The 18,422-nt window shown below is 44.0% G+C and overlaps 1 protein-coding gene across 2 annotated transcripts in view; it reads right to left on the bottom strand.

Moving 5' to 3' along the window:
- LOC130210372 (protein Aster-B-like) overlaps nt 1–18,422 on the bottom strand; it is an 86,899-nt gene that overhangs the window by 55,669 nt on the left and 12,808 nt on the right. The window contains exons 1-2 of one of the 2 annotated variants that reach the window (XM_056440571.1): nt 9,661–9,829; nt 2,361–2,387 (exon numbers count right to left, since the gene is read on the bottom strand). In XM_056440571.1, the coding sequence (XP_056296546.1) occupies nt 2,361–2,387; nt 9,661–9,680 (47 nt within the window). In that variant the 5' untranslated portion in view covers nt 9,681–9,829. Of the gene's footprint in view, nt 1–2,360; nt 2,388–9,660; nt 9,830–18,422 lie in introns of those variants that run through there. The other variant, XM_056440577.1, reaches the window with a different exon arrangement.

Below are 18,422 nucleotides of genomic sequence, written 5' to 3'. Positions count from 1 at the left end.
ATGACTTTTCCAGGCCTGGAAATGACCATTTTAAAATTCCCATGACTTTTCCAAGTTTTCCATGACCGTACGAACCCTGTGTTAAATAAAAAGAGTCCTCACATTCAACAAAAGAAGCAGCTCTGTGTCGAGTTGGTTTCAGTGTAACTTCCCCCCTTGGTCGGAGCTTATTTCCACTGCAACCGAAAAAAGAAGAGGGGAAACCACGGCCACTTCCGGTGGTGGTGGGGAGGGGAGGAGGCGGGGGATTGCATGCGTTGCCTTTTACGATGAAGGTCAGTCCCAGTCCCCTCATAATTGACCTTGCAGGATTAGGCCAGATGTAAAACAGTAGATGGCATTTTCAACCATGCAATGCACTAAATTTGGTAATTTAGCTTAATACACACGTTTAAGTGCACAGTTACTCTTCCAGTTCACAGATTGTCTCCGATGACCCTCTCCCAATTTGATTGCACCCTGTCGGTCTCACTCATCCCACCCTCGAATGGAAGTTGTAACTGTCCCCCCAAAGGGAGCTGCTCAGTCGCCGCCAGTGTGAACAAAGTAGGGAAGAACTTTGTGTGTAATGTAATGTAAAGAGCAGCACAATCTGAAGTTCAGCAATACATATGAGCATTAGCATTATAAACAGCTTCTATCTATTATGAAAAATGGATAGAACTGCTCTGAATCATAATTTGAAAAATCCATAATCTATAAATGGGCAAATTGAATTTATTTTAAATGTTTAACCGTTAGACACTAGATGACTCTGACTTTGCTGAAAAGACCGCTCTCAGTGGAGTGTGCACTGAGGACTTCAGGTTCTCACATCACACTTGTGGAAGTTACAGACTGGAGAGAGATTTGCAACGGCAAGTTGTGACGTCACCAGCTCCGACCTGTGGATACACGTTTTAGACTCCGACGTCGACTGTCTCTCTTTATCAGACGAATGTGAAAACAGCCTCCGAGTGCCAAACTCTGGTCAAACATCGTTCTGCTCAGTGAAGGTCAAACCGCCATGTGAAGTCACACAAATCAAAAGGTGTGAGTGGACGCGGGACTAAAGATATTGCGAGATACAGTATGTCAGTGATGACAACACTCAAATCAATCCCAAAACACACTGCCACATATCACGGTCAACATCAGGACATAGACTGTTGTATGAAAGCTTGTTTTCATTCCATCTGCAAAGTCCAACTAAAGAATGAAACAAACTAGAGTTTAAACATTTAAATGTGCACAGCCGACAAAAAACCCTACTGGTTGTGTGTGGTGCAGAGACTCCGAGTGGTCTAAACCCGGCCTGCTCGTCACCCAACTCGCATGGCTGACCACTCAAAGCATACTAGACCAGACATACCTGAGTGCACACACACACACACACACACACACACACACACACACCAAAATAACTTTGTCCACTTAGCTCAGAAAATGTGCCACATGTACACCACTGCTCCCGCCTGATCACTGCATGCATGGTATAATGCACACACACACACACACACACACACACACACACACAACTAAATCAAAGCGCTTCTCAGGAATATAACTTCTCACAGTACACGTTTCTTACATAATGCACACTATAGAGTAATTGTTGAAATAATATACTTTGTTTGAAAATGCCACTCATCTAAACATTTAGTAAGAACATGCAATCCCCGATGTAATTGATGTAGATATCATTTCGAAAACTAACCCTTATTTTATAAAAAAGAAGAAACTCAAAAGGAGGAGATGTAAATATACACACACGGTATTTTATGATCACAATTTAGATTATATTACCTGTAGCATCAGAACTGAACTGTGATACTGAATCCATGCATGGAAGACCAGCTCTTTGTAACACCCCCTCCCAACATGTCTCCTGTGGTGAGTCCAACCATCCCTACCTATCACTCACCTCTTCAGCGTGGGCCGTGAACCCCTCTGCTTCAGGGCTGCCACAGCGGCCCTTGTGAGAGCAAAGGATCCAGTGTGTGTGTGTGTGTGTGTGTGTCCACGCCGCTGACCTGCCACCGGCTGGCCAGCTCAAAGACTAACAAGCTCCACAATGGTGTCCAACTCACAAAGCCCTGTTTGTGTCTGTTGTTGTTTGTCCAATAAAAGCAAACAATGGCATTCCGTGGCTTGCGACTGTATCCACTGCAGGCCTCTCCAAATGTAACGCGCATTCAGACACCTTGGCCGGCGGACAAAGCCGCGAGTCTGTGTCACATGGCCGGGTGTGCGGGCCGGGGGGCCAATGGGGTGACGGGCGGGGCCGCGGCTCCACGGCGAGCGCTCACGAGCTCACGAGCGCACGCCGCATGCTCACGCAAAGGGATCGCAAAGCAAGAGGATGCGGTGACCCGACTTACCCGATTTTGTCCGCTGCACTGTCAGACCTGCAGAGAGAAAAAAGAGAGGAGAGGGAAGTCAGTCATGGGGCCCTGAATCCACTGATCGGAGCTCAGTTTTATTCACTCTGATACACTATAGTACCAATTTGAATATCGCCAATGATAGTTATACAATATATACAATTTTTTTTACTGAGTATTACTTTATTTACCATTTGAAGCAGTATCCAAACAATGAATACAAGGTTTCGTGGCTCCCCGTATAATCAAAAATCACTTTTAAAATTCTTCTCCTAACCTACAAAGCCTTGATTGGTGATGCACCATCATATCTTAAGGAGCTTGTAGTACCATATTGCCCCACTAGAGAGCTGCGCTCACTAAATGCGGGGCTACTTGTAGTTCTTAGAGTCTTAAAAAGTAGGATGGGAGCCAGAGCCTTTAGTTATCAAGCTCCTCTTTTATGGAACCAGCTTCCACCTTCAGTCTGGGAGGCAGACACAGTCACCTCATGTAGTCAAAGTCAAAGTCAAAGTTTTATTTGTAAATTTTTCATATGTACAAACATACAGAAGATTGAAATTACGTTTCTCTTCTGTCCAACATAAAGTGAATTGAATTGTGCAACATAAAGTGAATTGCGCAACATATAGACAACATAAAGTGCATAGACAACATAAAGTGCATAGACAACATACATAAAGTGCATAGACAACATAAAGTGCAAAAATAGTAAAAGAACATGTAAACATATAGACAACAGAATGGAACTAGCAGCATTCAGACATGTGAGTCTGAAAGAGGACGGAGTGCTGAGGATGGGGAGAGAGTTCATCTTCCTGACAGCCTGGTGGATGAAGCTGTTGGACAGCCTGGTGTTGTGAGCCCGGAGGCTCCGGTATCTCCTCCCAGAGGGCAGGAGGCTGAAGAGACCGTGTGAGGGGTGGCAGGGGTCACTCACAATCGAGGTCGCTTTGCGGGTGAGGGGTGTTGTATATGTCCTGCAGGGATGGGAGGGGGGGGAGTGAGGCACCCATGATCCTTCCAGCTGCCTTCTACATGTAGAGTAGACTTAAGACTTTCCTCGTTGACAGTTTATAGTTATAGGGCTGAATCAGGTTCACCTGGTCCAGCCCCTTGATATGCTGCTATAGACTTATAGCTGCTGGGGGACGTTGTATGATACACTGAGCACCTATCTCCTCTTTTCTCTCTCTACTTATGAATGAATTTTCATCTCTCCATCACACATTATTAACTCTGCTTCCTCCCCGGAGTCCTTGTGACTTCACGTCTCGCAGGGCCACGGATGGGTCTGATGCCATTGGCCCTGCTGATGCCCCGCCCACTCCTCCTCTCTACCTCCATCTGCCTGATGGATCATGGAGGTCTGGATCGTGGTCCATGACGACTACCAACTATTCATACACTCTGTAATACTCATTGAATGTGTTTCTATAACTCTGTAATGATTCCTTCTGGTCACATGACATCTATTGCTTCGGTCCATCCTGGAGAGGGATCCTCCTCTGTTGCTCTCCTGAAGGTTTCTTCCCTCTTTTTCCCTGTGAAAGATTGTTTTTCTATTTCTGAAGCGATGTGAGGTCAAAGGTCAGGGATGTCGTATGTGTAGATTGTAAAGCCCTCTGAGGCAAATTAATAAATTTTGATATCGGGCTATACAAAATAAACTGAATTGAAATGAATTATTGCCTTTTTCATAAAAATGATCCAACCCAGTTGTAATCATAAATACTGATAAATTCAGTTTCATGTTTCATATAAAACGGGTAATACATATACACTAAGAAATGCACTGTAAATAATCCAGTTATGGGTGAGAGAAGAAACTGTAATCACAATATTCACGACAAATACACTTTCACATTGTTCTGTCGTACTATATTAAACCTGCTCATATACTGCTCCATTCCTCGAGCTCCCACTATTTCAAATGATTGAAAACAACCACACACCATTAGTATGCAGATGCCACATATGTATAACAATAATATCAGGGGACTACAGTTTCTTATCATCATTAAGTAATTGCATAAAACATCAGCAATTCTCCCTCCGCTCCCTCGGCGGTCCGGTGTATCATATAGTTGGGCTAAGGATAGCGGTGCGATACCGGGTGAAGAATGTGGCGCTTATTTAATAGGTTGGAGCCATTCTTAAGTGGGTTAGTTGCGTTAATAGCTCCAGGCTGTGGAAGCCGATGTGGATTAGCCCGCCCTCTCCGGCCTTGTTGTGAACTACAGTCAGCTGTTAGCTAGGCCCCGGCTGTCTTTTGCCCACACCGGCTGGTTGGGTAACGCACGAACTGCCAGTAAGTCTACAGCTAAGGATATGGTGCTGCGAGACACGTGATCACAGTTTCCCTGCTCACGGACACAGCGGCTGAGGCACACCCTGGAGATCGGGGCTTCATCACTGTCGGCGATGACGGAATTCTTCCACCGTCGTGCTCGAGGGGCCAGAAGCGGGAATCGTGGAGTCTTGTTTGAAGCTGCTGGCTAGGACCCTTGGAGATACAGTCAGATTAGAATACGCGGTGGTAATCTGGCGCCCGGGCCTTCACTCCAATTCACTAAAATTAATGGTAAATCAAAGAGTGTATGCAAGAGCGTTTAGCCGGAACCTTACACAAGTTAGCCCTCTCCCAAATTTGCAGACAGACGGGTGTATGGCCGAAAAATATCTCTGTTATCAGTGGCTGTCGGTGGTGTAGCCGTTAGCATTTGATTTGAACAACTGGAAGACTCTGTTTCTGTCCTGATCTGATGAGGAGAGCTGAATATGAAGAATATGTGAATGAGAATGATATTTCTGCGAAGTCATATTAATACTCACATTCAGCTTAGCAACCAGTCGAGGAGGTTTCAGATCCAGGAACGGGACATCGATCCTAGTTTTAATAAAGCTAAATTCATTACACCTCAGCAAATTTACCCTTGACATTTTCAGTAGTTGCTGAAAGTCTGTCCACGTACTTCAATTTGTAATTTTGTGAAGTAAATCGAAGAGGAGTTCCATACAATAATACTCACATTCCTCGAGGCATTGTTTCAACGGTGCAAGTGTTTATCTTTTTAAATGTGGTCATGTAATATTCAGAATTTAATCTATGCATGGATGTTGATAAGTTTTGCCTTAGTGTCTCATTCATCTCTATGTTGACTAACTTGGCTTCTGTCTAATTACAGAAACCCTCCACAGATGAATCTGTCTATTCAGAGTTATTTGTACTCATTCAGAATTTTGAGCATTTGAACGTCTCTTCCAGAAGTAGCACTCATCTTACAACGTTAATGTGTTAACGATTGCCAAGTTGTGCCACTCTCACACCTCACTTGGCTTGCTATTTCTTAGTCTTTCATCAACCCTGGAATGTAGCGAGCCAATTCAAGCGATTGGCGCTGACACCACCAGGATACCGTTCAGGTTATATCTGAATTCTTCTGTTTATCCAATTTGGTTCTTGACTTGAAAAGTTACTGGAGATTTTAATGTCAAGTTTCGGATGTTGATAGACGATGAGGAAGTGCTGCATCTCCTTGTTGGACTCCTCTGGCTATATCCAAGTACGAAACCACAGACAGCTTTGGCCACAGCTCGCGTAGTCCAGCTAAAGTTTGTACGAAGCATTGGGCATTCGAAAGTCTTCCCTGAGAATCCCACATAGTCCAGACCACAACCTCAGCCCTAGAAGAGCAGTAACAATACAGGTTCCGTTAGTCAAAAATTTCACTAACCCATCTATGCTGCTGTGGCTAAAGCTAAAAGCGATTCCTTCTGTATTTGATATCCTACTGCGTGACAATGCTTTGGAGACCTGGTCTAACTTTAGTTATAAGGGACAAGATTAATAATCTCTTGCCAATAAACATGCCAATCTGTCTCGATGGCCCCTCTGAAGAAGAAGACGGGTAGGAGGGGAGTTTGCTCCTGGTGCTAACCCTCATACCCATAGGCTGAAGCAAGCGTCGCGGTTCTACTATGTAGCGTTCAACTAATCGAAGAATCCCGGCTTAGAGGTAAAGAGGCTGCTTAAACACGTTTGCGGCCTCGTGTGCCAGTATTGGCTATTACTCATCAATCTGTATAAAAATACCAACAACACCGTGTTTCTCTTCAGCACTGTTAGTTCCTCTGGAAGTCACAGCCTCCCGGGCCCCACATGGCTATAACCAGACGCTGTCTTTCCTTCCCTTCTTTATAGAAAGATTTTAAGGTAGTGGGATCAGTTGTGCATCTGCCTTCACCCATAATATTAGTGTAGAAATTTCAATCAGGATTTAAACGCTCCTTTCCAGAAGTGTGTATACTTGGAGTGAATCTCCTATCAACCGTCTTAAATTATTTGGAAGACTTCTACCTGTCACTGGTCTTGTTGAACTTTAGTGCTGCATTCGACACTGTGACCATGATTTCCTTTAGAAAATTAAGCTGACTCGATGTGAGGCACTCAATGTATCCTGCTAACAGGCCGTGCCACACTCCTCGATCTCAGTTTGTATTAAACCTCGATAGAAGCCCTCTTCATCCAGAGGTGATGGCTAACTACAGGTTATCCTGCTTCCCTTCCTCTGATTTAATTTTATTTTACCTTACTTTAGGTAATTTTGGGCACTTTCACCATCAAAAACTTTATAAACGATTTCAATCAGGATTTAGCAACTCAACTAGCACCGGGGGAGCAACCTGTGCTGATTACAAATGACCTCATAATGGCACATGAAAAAGGATATTATCAGGAAAACACCTTGTTGAACCTCGAATTATGCAGATGACATTTAATCGGCCCTGAGCACCTCAGAGACTGGGAATCACGATTCTGGTTTCGAGAGACAGCATTGCCCTGGCATAAACATGATGACCCAGAATCTTGGCGTTTTGTATTTATGGGGATGGCTTCTTTAACCACTAACGTTAAAAACTTTCAATTGACAGGTTCTGCTCAGACCAATTTTATTCACCACCAGTGTTCTTCTGTGAACGTATTATCAGGAAACCTCCGTTCGTGCTTAGATTATTGTGATTGACAACTGCATCTATTTCCGATAAAACCAGAAATCAAAACATCTTCTATAAAATTTTGACAAAATTTAGCACATGATCACATTCTCGCACTTAACTTCTTGATGTTAAACTCCTGCAAAACACTGAAGTAATTTTAAAAAATCAATGACACAATAACTGCTAATCTGGTTCGTTGAATTCTGGAAGATGTGACTTGCACATCATGCTCTCTGTAAGCCCCATTGGCGTTAAGATTGCTCGGGACTTGTCTTTTAACTACACGTAAAACCTTCTCGGACTGCAGTCTTTCATCGTAATATTTCAAATGCTTATCTTTTGTCTTGTTTCAGATGCAGAAAAATTGGTTCATGGGTTACAGTCAGTTCCTAGAGTTCCAGTCTAAAAAATGAGTAGAGCTAAGTGTCATCTCTAAGCTACTAGTCAGGACAGAACTAATCATTCCTTGGCCTCCTGTGAGCCCCTTATGCGGGGCAGATAGCGTAGGATGCAGTTGTACCTACCCTCTTGATCTCTCCTCTCCCTTCTCCAGCATTGATCAATTCTCTCACTTATGTCTGCTTTCTCCTCTCCCGGCGCGACTTTCGTCTCATGTCTCATAAATGGCCTGAGCCACATGAAATCTATACACCTGATGGATCGTCTGGAGTGCATTGGGTCGTGCCTCCTTGGCTAATCCACTGTCACTGTGAGACTAGATCCCTCCTCCTCTCCCCACCCACCATCTGCCTGATGGATCGTGGAGAGTCTCCAAGTGGGAATATGCCTGCTATGAACTACATGGACTCGTCTGTCATATTCATTGAATGTATTTAACTCTAAATCTGTCCCTTCATTACACGTATTGCATCTGTGTCCTCTAGGAGGAGATCTCCTCCTCTGTCTCCTCTCAGTTCCTCTTCTTTTTTTCCCCCCAGGTTGTTTTTTGTTTTTCCTGGTGGTCCGTGAGTTTTTTTTGGGGCGGGGATGTTATGGTACAGATTGTAAAGCACTCCGAGACAAATTTGTAATTTGTGAAATTGGGCTATACAAATAAACTGAATTGAATTGAATTGAATGTGTCCTAACTTAAACAAAGTTAACCATGAAACAGTTCAGCACAGATAATAACAGAAATAATTGTTTTTGTGATCATAGAAAAGAGACACAAACCAAGCCAGATGTCTGGGTCTAATCATGGATACACTTCAATAACACACATGTAAACAGCTGCAGCTGTTCTCAGTCAGAACAGGAAGTGGATAACATCACTCCAGCGCTCAGATCTTTACACTGGGTCCCGTTTGTCGTAGAGTTGGAAAACAATTGAAAACACTGCAGTTGGTTTGTGAAGCGCTGAATGATTTCGGGTCAGAGCACGTTTCTGATCTACTGCTCCAGCTTCCGGAGGAGCGGCTTCAGTCTTTATGCACTTATGCATCATATCATCACAACACACTCCCAGAGAACTTGAGATTTACTCCAACTCTCAGTTCTGTTGAATCACTATGTAGTCATAGTGCATTGTAGCTGCACTGTAAACACGACTTTGTATTGTTGCTTTACTTTTTCATCTAACTTTTATTTTCCTCTTTTGAAATCCTATTTATGTGTCCCTTTTTTTTTCTTTTTCATCATGGTGATTTATTCCCATCTTGTCTTAATGCCCATTTCATGCTTTATGTGAAGCGCTTTGCATTACCCCGTTGTTCAGGGGTGCTATACACATACACCTGCCTCGTTAGCACCTGCTAGCAGGGGGAGGGGAAGAGAAGTGTCACGCCAGTAGTTCTATAAATATATACTCTACGCTGCAAAGGCATATGTCTCTGTGTGTAATCCGGATTCACAACTCACAAGCATGTGCTGCGTCATCTTCGCCGATGAGTCATATTTCACTGTCTTAGCACAGGCACACTGTCATATTACATAACTATCTGCGGTTCTAGTGGAGCTGAACTCGGCATGCGGAAAACACGGCAACGGCAGCGAATGAGCAAACTTGTCCTCAAGTCGCCATCAACCGAAGCCCGCCGGCTCTCTCTCTCTCTCTGAACCGGCGCGGAGAATGGGCTGATAATCTGGCCGGAGCAGCTACAAAAATAAACAAATAAATCACAGCTAGTGGCGCATATATGAGCCGGCAGCCCGCCGTCACTATCCCCCCCCCGGAGAATGCAGCTGCACGGAGCACCCGGGGCGAACTGCAGCACGCGAGACAGAAACGCCGAGCAGAAACCAGACCCGCCGGACACACAGGGGTCGGTGGAGGGGGCAGAGATGCAGCTGCTTTTACCTGCAGAGGAGACATGACATTCCGTGCCCTCTGATGCCGGCTACAGGACGCTGCTCTCCCTGCAGCTGCTGCAGACGCCCCCGTCACGAGCTACCGCCGGCACAGCGGAGGCAACGGCAGCCAGCAATCCCATAGGCTTGACAGGTACTGTTCCGAATTCGAGCGAGCGGAGACGCCGAGAGGAAGAAGAAGAAGAAAAAAGGGAGAAAAAAAGGGAAAAAAAGTGCGCGGGAGGGAGAGAGCCACGGAGCGAAGAGAGAGAGGAGAAGAGTGCAGAAGAGAGGGAAGGAGTGGAGGTGTAGTGATCAGTAACACAATGGGGGGGGGGGGGGGGGGGTATTACAAGGCTAGACCAAGAGGATTCCTATGCATCTTCTCTTTTCATCAGAGCATTCCTTCATCATTTCTTTAGATTAAAGTAGGCATTCCTGCAGCAATCTCTCTCTCTCTCTCCCTCTGTCTTTCTGAGCAAAGGGTTACATTTTCTGACTTGTTACACAAGAAGTCTGTTTTTGAGCTAATTCTAAACAAACAAATGAAAGCCTGCTCGAACCTGATAGGTCGATACTACTCAGACTACGAGCCAGAACACTTCCCAGACCGTCCCGCTTCCTATAGCATCTGCATATGAATGCAGTATTTGTTCATAGAGTTCTATTTAACCACACACATATTTGGCAGACGCTAAAAAAAGCTAATTTTGCTTCAAGGAAAGGGATTAGTTATTTTTGTAAGAAGGCTGTGGTTATCTGATGTACTGCTACACACCAAGAGCTGATACAAAGTCCTTTGTCCAACAATCTGTTTAAATGAGTTGGTCGACGACTATTTCAAATATTTATTTAGTCAAAAATAATGTATTGGCTGGTGGTGAAATAAGCTTAGATAAGATAGGATAACACTTTATTAGTCCCGCAGCGTAATATACAGGATAGTTTAAAGTGCAGACAAGAGACATCGTAAAAAATAAAGAAACAAGATCAAAAAAAGTGTTATAAATAAGCAAATAAGCAATAGAAAAAGTAATAAAAGTAATGGGACTATTCAATAACCATCTTGCTAGAAAAAGGAACCCAAAATATTTGAATCATAGTCCACCGACCCTAAAAATGGGGTTGCAGGACACAAACGAACCCGTCATGAGTGCAATGTACTTTCCTCGACTCTACTCTTCAAACTGTGTTTCATAAATGTGTTTAAGGTCAAAAAGACACCATACAAAGTTCCGTAATGCAGACAGTTCTACTTTCCTGACAGATTGTGTTCCTAATCTCCTGAGAGCGCTGACAGCGCTCATTGAGTTTCGTCCTGGCTGCATGGCTTTCCTCCAGGTTACACGCACACGCACACACACACACACACACAGATGATAAAGAGCTAAAGAGATGGTAATGACACAACTCAAACTGAGCTATGGGGAAGTAGAGACAGCGGTGTCGGAAGGCGTCGTGCTCTATTACACGGTTATTACAGAGGCCTGGAAAGGGGACTGCTCATTCACCCGCTGTTTTTGAAGTCCTCATTAAAAGTCACTGACACCGGTCAAACGCTTTTCCAAGAAGAGTTGAATTCTTGAATTTTGCAATTGGAACGAAAAAGAAGGAGATCAATGAAACGGATTCAAACTGGTGATGCATCAGTGCACCAGTATGAAGGAAGTGCCCCCTAGTGGGGAAGGCATGCAAGAACCTACACGTGAACTGGTTAACACAAGATAAGGCACAACAACGGAACTGTTTGTGCCCTGGCCTTGAATTCACTGTAACATAGCGATACAAAACAAGAGGTAATTAACAGTTTCAACATATGCTGTTTATCTCCAGCCTCCAGCTTACCGAATGACCAGGGTCAAATGTTTCCTGGATTCAATCCCATGATTTAGATCAGTGGTCCCCAAACTACGGCCCGCGGGCCGAATCCGGCCCGCCTCCCCATGTGGACCGGCCCCCTGAACAATACCAGAGACGCGTTCCGATTTATTATTTTTTTCACCTGGCCCGCTGCCGTTGAGATTGCAGTGAGACGCGGAGAAAATGTGGAGTGGTGCTCTTTGCAATAGAACATCTTTGATGGGACGTGTCGCGTCTCGGCCAATCAGCGTTCAGATGTCCACAGCGTTTGGGAAGTTAGGTTAGCTTGGATGTTAGTCCGCTACATCTGCTGCCGTCACGCTGCACGGTGTAGCAATACTAACAAAGTACCCGTACGTTCAAACGATGTGATTTAGCATATTTTAGTATCGATACTTCATTAAAAGAGCGATCAGAGCGCACGCGCTGCTTCGCTCCGTTAAATGCTGTCTGCACGTGCATGCACTCACAGCGAGTGGCGCGCGCATCCAGGATTTTTCCTGGGTCAAAATGAGTCTTGATTGCACCGTCTACTCGTGCAAGTCGGGCTGTTGAGTGAGTGATCAGCAGCTGGCCGCTCGGTCCATTCGCGCACCTCACAGTTGCGTATTGATCAGACAAGAAGACACGCTTATCTACTCCAGTGTTATCCCTACTATTATAACAGGGTGAAATCTCCACCCCCCACTCTGTAATTCCCCCCCCCATATTTTTAGTATCGATCCTACATTAAAAGAGCGATCAGAGCGCACGCGCTGCTCCGTTAAATGCTGTCTGCACGCGAGCGTGAGTGATGCGCGCGCACCACTGAGCCGTGATGCGCGCGCATAGGTGAGCACACTCACTTCTCACTAGCACCCCGGCTGGCCCTCCAGCAGACGAGGCAAACGTTATGTGGCCCTCACAGGAAAAAGTTTGGGGACCCCTGATTTAGAGTTTGAGTAACAGTTAAAATAGTGAAAAGAAAATCTCTCCGAAGAAGGAGGCCTATTCAGAGAAATCACACACACACACACACACACACACACACTGCTCACCTCTCCTCTCGGATTAATGGAGTCAAGAAACGAGTGCTGTCATCTTCATGGCTGCGCTGCTGGCTGCTCTGCTGGCTGCTGGCATGGCACATGAAAGAAAAGTGTGGCTGTCAATCATTCCAGCGGGAGCGGTCTCAAGAATCAGGGGTATTCATTCACTGCAAAGACACATCGGGACCCCGACAACCAGACGTACAAGGTGGAAAAAAGAATAATATCTCCTATTACTATTAATCTTTGATATTACATGTATCTGTCCTCTGCAGGGCAAAGACCTCAGATTCTGTCGTGGCTAACATCAGCTATCTAAGATCCTGCAAATTGAGCATTACATTCATAAATACTGTGAAATATACTGTATATGGCAACTTGTTCTTTTTGGAGTATCTCCTGTTCATGTACACTAGAGGGGGCTATATGACATGGGCTATGAAAAAGATACGGCTGCACTTAAGAATAATAGATTAGGAAGTGAATATATTTTAAGATAGAATCATGAACAGATAAGTGTCACCACTTTCCATTAAAAAAAGAAAAACATGTAGAGGTTCAAGTAAGTTATTTATTATCTAGTTACTTTCCCATTTCAGTATGATAATTAAAGATGCACTAACCAAAAGAAGAAAGAGATTATTTCCCTATTTAAAGAATCTTCCGTCATTCTTACAAAGACTTTGGCATTTAGGAATAAAGCCGGTCCGTTGGGAAGGATCTTTATGCACACGCGCTCACTCTGCAGAACGCTCTACACATGGGGGGAGGGGAACCCCGAATGTACGAAAAAGCAGATTTTGAGGGTTAAGATACTTTTTGATGTACTTTAGATGCACCCTGGAAATGTACTCAACATCTAAACTTGTGTCGATTTTTAAAATGCAGTTTTTCCATTTTATTTTTCACAAAATCTTTAAAGTGAGTACGATACACAATCAAAATGAAGCAGTGTGTCATTAAGTAAAAGCATTTTTTATACTGTAAATGAGTAGGGTGGAATCTAGTGCCTTTAATGTCGACAACATGTATGTTTCTGACTATAAAAAAGTCAGATTTCAAATGGAGCATGCAGTAGCTTTGGCGCATTTGCGATGGATACGCATGCAACTGATGCTATAGGCTGACGGGCCAAGCTAAGATCAATGGATTCATTCGGAAATGTGTCAACATGCCCTGAGCTCCACTCCCTCACAGCTCAGCCTCCCCTGCAGCCGGGGCAGTGCGTCGCTCAGAGGGGAAGCAGACGACCCAGCAGTCATTTGAGATGAAGTATGGTCCAACTCTGAATCCGCTAAGCATCTTCTCATTATCGTAGCCGCATGGCCGTTGGACATTCAGCCGTCATTAGTGTTAATGTGGATGTCTTGTGATGACTGGAGTTTGAAATACAACCAGAAGCAGTGACATCGTTAAGTTATCTTTTTTTTCCCCTTTTATGCGATGGATTGTCACTCGCTCTCATCCATGATGACGACACCGAGAGACTTGTTAAAAGTGCACGGATGCTTGTCTTTTTCTCTCCCTTCACTTTGTGTACAACAAGCCACTCGAGTTGCTCTCCATCATCTCACTGCTTCAAGGGCTGGTGGACTTATTGACACTTCTTCCAATGGAAGACAGCGACTCGTCCGATTCCTTGTTGTCATGAGCTGCTTTGTGCGAGGTCTGAAATATTAAAATGCCGGGATGAGGTGGAAGCAGTGAAGCCTGCAGAAAAAAATGCCGCACCGCCTCCTCAAAATAGCCCTGTTGCTATCGGCCTGCAGGACAGCAGATACTGTGCGCTTGCAAACACCTCCGCTGGTTCTCGACTCACAATCTTAAGATACACACGTTTGGCACACACACGACGGTGCACCCATCCTATTCTTCACAGAGAGTAAGACAGAAACGAGGCTGGAAGGACAAGATGAAGAGGCCGGCGTGACAGATCAGCAGTGATGTCGACCTGACAAAGAAGGATCTACTGACCAGACGCCGGGCTCCACTTTGAGCAAAGAGCAGAAACAGCCGTACAGCCTCAGGGTCAGACACCCCGCAGCCGCAAACGGTCACTGATTTATTGAAGGCGTACAATTTAACACGCCGTTAAACATTGTTCAGAATTCTCCAGACATGATAAACAGACCAGGAGCATCGGAATGACTATAAATGCTCCGCCATGTGTGTATATTAACTTGGTGAGCCCTGACCCTGAGGGTCAAAGTGCTGGGCAGCCATGAGTGTCATCCTGGCATCGAACACTCCAGGAACACGTTTGCAAGTTTGCAACATATATCCTCTCGTATTCATTAAATATGTGTGAGTGGAGATGTTTCGATACCATTTAAAAAAAAACTTCCTGATACCCCGACCTGTACGTGCACATCGGACCATTTCTGTAACTTTTGACAATCTGACAAGCAAACAATCACTTCACACCATGATTATTAATCAGCTGTGTAGAGGTGAAGGTCTTTAGTTCTTTTTTTGTGAACACTGAATTATATCCAAGAGGAACCCCTTATGAAAACATGACCTTATTTCCATATAAGAAATATATATTGCGTAAACTCTCTTTGAGAAGCAGCTGTGGTGGGTAAAATGTTTCAAATTGTGTGCTTCCACAACATATATACATCGGGTGTATTAAACTTTTACATTGTGTTATATTAGGCTTAAATGACATCTACAAAGATGATTGAGAGGGCACACACAGCTCTCTCCCTCAGACGAGGGTCAACAACGCCAGACAGAGATAGACCCAGCGGCCTTGTGCTGCTCCAGTCGTAACCGGTCGAAAGGAGACTGCAGAGCGAGGACCAGGAGGCTCAGACACAATAACGATAAGAGAGACGAAGGGGGAGACGTCAGCAAGAAACCTCCACATTCCTTAAAGTAACCTGCTTGGACTGGGACAGAGGTCACACTGAGGTCACACTGAGAGACGAGGACTAATACGTAATGAGGGAGTGGACGGAGGCGGCACCTGCATTGAGGCTGATGTATAAATAATGTCAATGTGTTTGTTCGGGGCTTGGGAAAGACAGATGTGGAGGGAGGTCGTTGTCTTTAATACTGGACCCAGACCAGGTTTATTTGTGAAACTGTTGGTTACAAATAAATCTCCGTGACGTGAACTCTGATCCAAACTCTCTGTGTCCTGTGGGTGTTTGATGACTGAGGTCCAGTGGGTGAGTCTCCTGTGGCGTCTCACCAGCAGTCAGATAGGAGAGAGATACAAGTTTATATGCATCAGGTTAAGAGATTAGTCAGAATGGACCAAAAAGGAAGAAATCCAGCCACAACACAGCTTTTCCCCGCAGCCTCTGAGCATCTATACATACTTTTCATTTCCTAAATAGTTGGACGACAAGCTGTGTGAACTGGTTCTTTTAGAGCATCATTTGGGCCTAAAACCAAAGGTCCCAGATCTTCACACCGGCTCCTCGTGGATCTTTAGGCTGCTTTGCTCTATGAACCTCTGGGTGGCCTTCGGGTACAGATACGTATCCTTTGGATTGTATGACGACAAGGAGCTACACCTATCAATACTCTAAACAATTGCTTTTAAAAACAAGAAATAGATGGAACTACATATTGTTTTTAGAGCCGCAACAATGTCACTATATAGTCATTAATATCTCACTGGAAAGTGGAAACCAATCTAACATGTCATTGAAATGAATAACATTCCAGAGTGAAGTTGATGAATGATGATAATCAACAACTAAGAACACAGAAATATCACTCAGACACATTCCTTCTGCTCTCTTGTCGGCTTTGTCTCAAACTAGGAAAACATAACGATTATCAGTTTCAGGTCATCGTAAACTAATGAAAACATAGTTTTTAATATTATATAACATTTCTGCCAATGCATAGCCCTCAATGTGTCACAATGTTCCTTTACATCAAATGTGGGTCTAATGTAGCCTGGACTGCAGCTACCATGTAGTTTGTATTCTCGTGTTTAATCCATTTCATGCCACTTTAACTGTTCACAATGTTCCTTTACATCAAATGTGGGTCTAATGTAGCCTGGACTGCAGCTACCATGTAGTTTGTATTCTCGTGTTTAATCCATTTCATGCCACTTTTTGCTTATTCAGCATTATAAACTGTAAATTACTGTTGAGGTGTGACACAGATAAACTGACACCTGCATTGCTGCAGGTGCAGCTCGATTCAGAACAGCAGCAGAATCGCACACGCTCGACTTTTGGTCATGCTGCTATTTTGTAACATAAGATATTAGGTTGTCAAAACAACTGGCCACAAGGCAACAGGGACACATTAATAGAGATACCCGTGAGGACAACCTGTGAGAATATGGTGTGCCCTCGCAGCTTAACATGAGAGAACCTTTGTCAATATTTAAGGGAAGAGTTACATTCAGACCTGGATTATTAATGTCACCGACACGTTGCTTTAAGCCTGTAGATATTGTCATACATGCAGCTCGTAACAAGCCCGCAGACCGAGGAGGAGGAGGTCGTAAACCGAGAAACGCTGATTCGACTATTCCGCACTCGGTGATGCCGGCGGGGTTACGCTCTCATCCCTCTGGAGAGACGATGCCTTCCACTCAGATAAAGATAACACATTGATGAAGTGAGTCATGAAGTGACTATATCTGGAGTAAAACACAGATTAGCACGTCAGTGGCACTTAAATAGCTCTTATTATGGTACTTTTGTAGTTCGACTATGTTGAGGAAATGTTACTTTCTGTATTCTTGTTGTTCTTAGTTTGTACTCTAGGTTGAATGCACTTATTGTAAGTCGCTTTGGATAAAAGCGTCTGCTAGATGACATGTAATGTAATGTAATGTAATGAAGTTGATTCTGTCTGCCGTCTTTCACAGAGTCTATGACACAGCAAAGGCGGCACACGGAAGAAGAAATACTACCAGCTCTTCCATAAAAAAAAGCTGTTCTCGTCTGATACATTTTCCCATGACAATAAATCAGGCAGAAGCTCTGGTTACTGTATGAACTCTGAAAATAGAAATTCAGAGGATGGAAATCTTTAGTTTTTTGGTATCGTGTAAATGTGTTTGCCTTTCAAGGCGCCTTATAAAATGAATGTATTATTATTATGATGTGTTTTATCTCACATTGTGTCGTTACCTGGTTATTTAAGGACAGTCAATTGAAAATGTTTGAGTTATTATTTTTAATACCTTTTGTCTACTACCCTTTTCCTGAAGCGGCGGGTCTTAAAGGGGCCGATAAACCAGCGTGTACAGCGGCCATGAAGCGGTCAGCTGTGCACTCCAGATCAGACCGGAGACATAACGACTTAAAAATGGGTGAGTAGTATCTGCTATCTTCAGACGTTGGTTCTTTATAAGCGGGAAACAGAATTGATATTACTGGAAAAGTAAGTTATTCCCCTCCAGCCAGCTGCCACCTTATTGATGGTTCTTGTCGTGGAATGAGGCGGTAATCGCTTAGATAATCATTTCCTCGTCCATTGCGGAGCTTTCCAATAAAAGAATAAGCAAATGACCATTTTTGACAGGCCAAGCAGAAACCCTGAACACAACATATTTTGTTCACTTTTATTAACAAGTGGGGCATGACATCTCCAAATAACTCTTTGAGTTGAACATATTTAAATAAAAAAGGGTCGATTTACTCTCTGAACTAGAAGAAGTGGTCAGCTGGTCTTCTAATGTCAGGGCAGAAGTTCAGCCGGTCACACTACACTTAGTCCAAAGCAGCTGAGTCATAAGAAAACACGCTAACACTCCACTGGCTAGGAACAGATGCAGGGAAATGCATGCTTCCGCTTTTCTTTTTCAAGGAGATAAGACCGAGGACAGATTGAATCCATTCACATACAAGGCTGCACATTTATAAAACGTAAGAATCTTAAGAAAAGCACTGTAACTATC

The sequence above is a fragment of the Pseudoliparis swirei genome, chromosome 20 (genome assembly GCF_029220125.1).
Source record: "Pseudoliparis swirei isolate HS2019 ecotype Mariana Trench chromosome 20, NWPU_hadal_v1, whole genome shotgun sequence".
Lineage (NCBI taxonomy): Eukaryota > Metazoa > Chordata > Actinopteri > Perciformes > Liparidae > Pseudoliparis > Pseudoliparis swirei.
The sequence above is the reverse complement of the archived record's forward strand: the minus strand, read 5'-3'. Positions and strand labels throughout refer to the sequence as shown.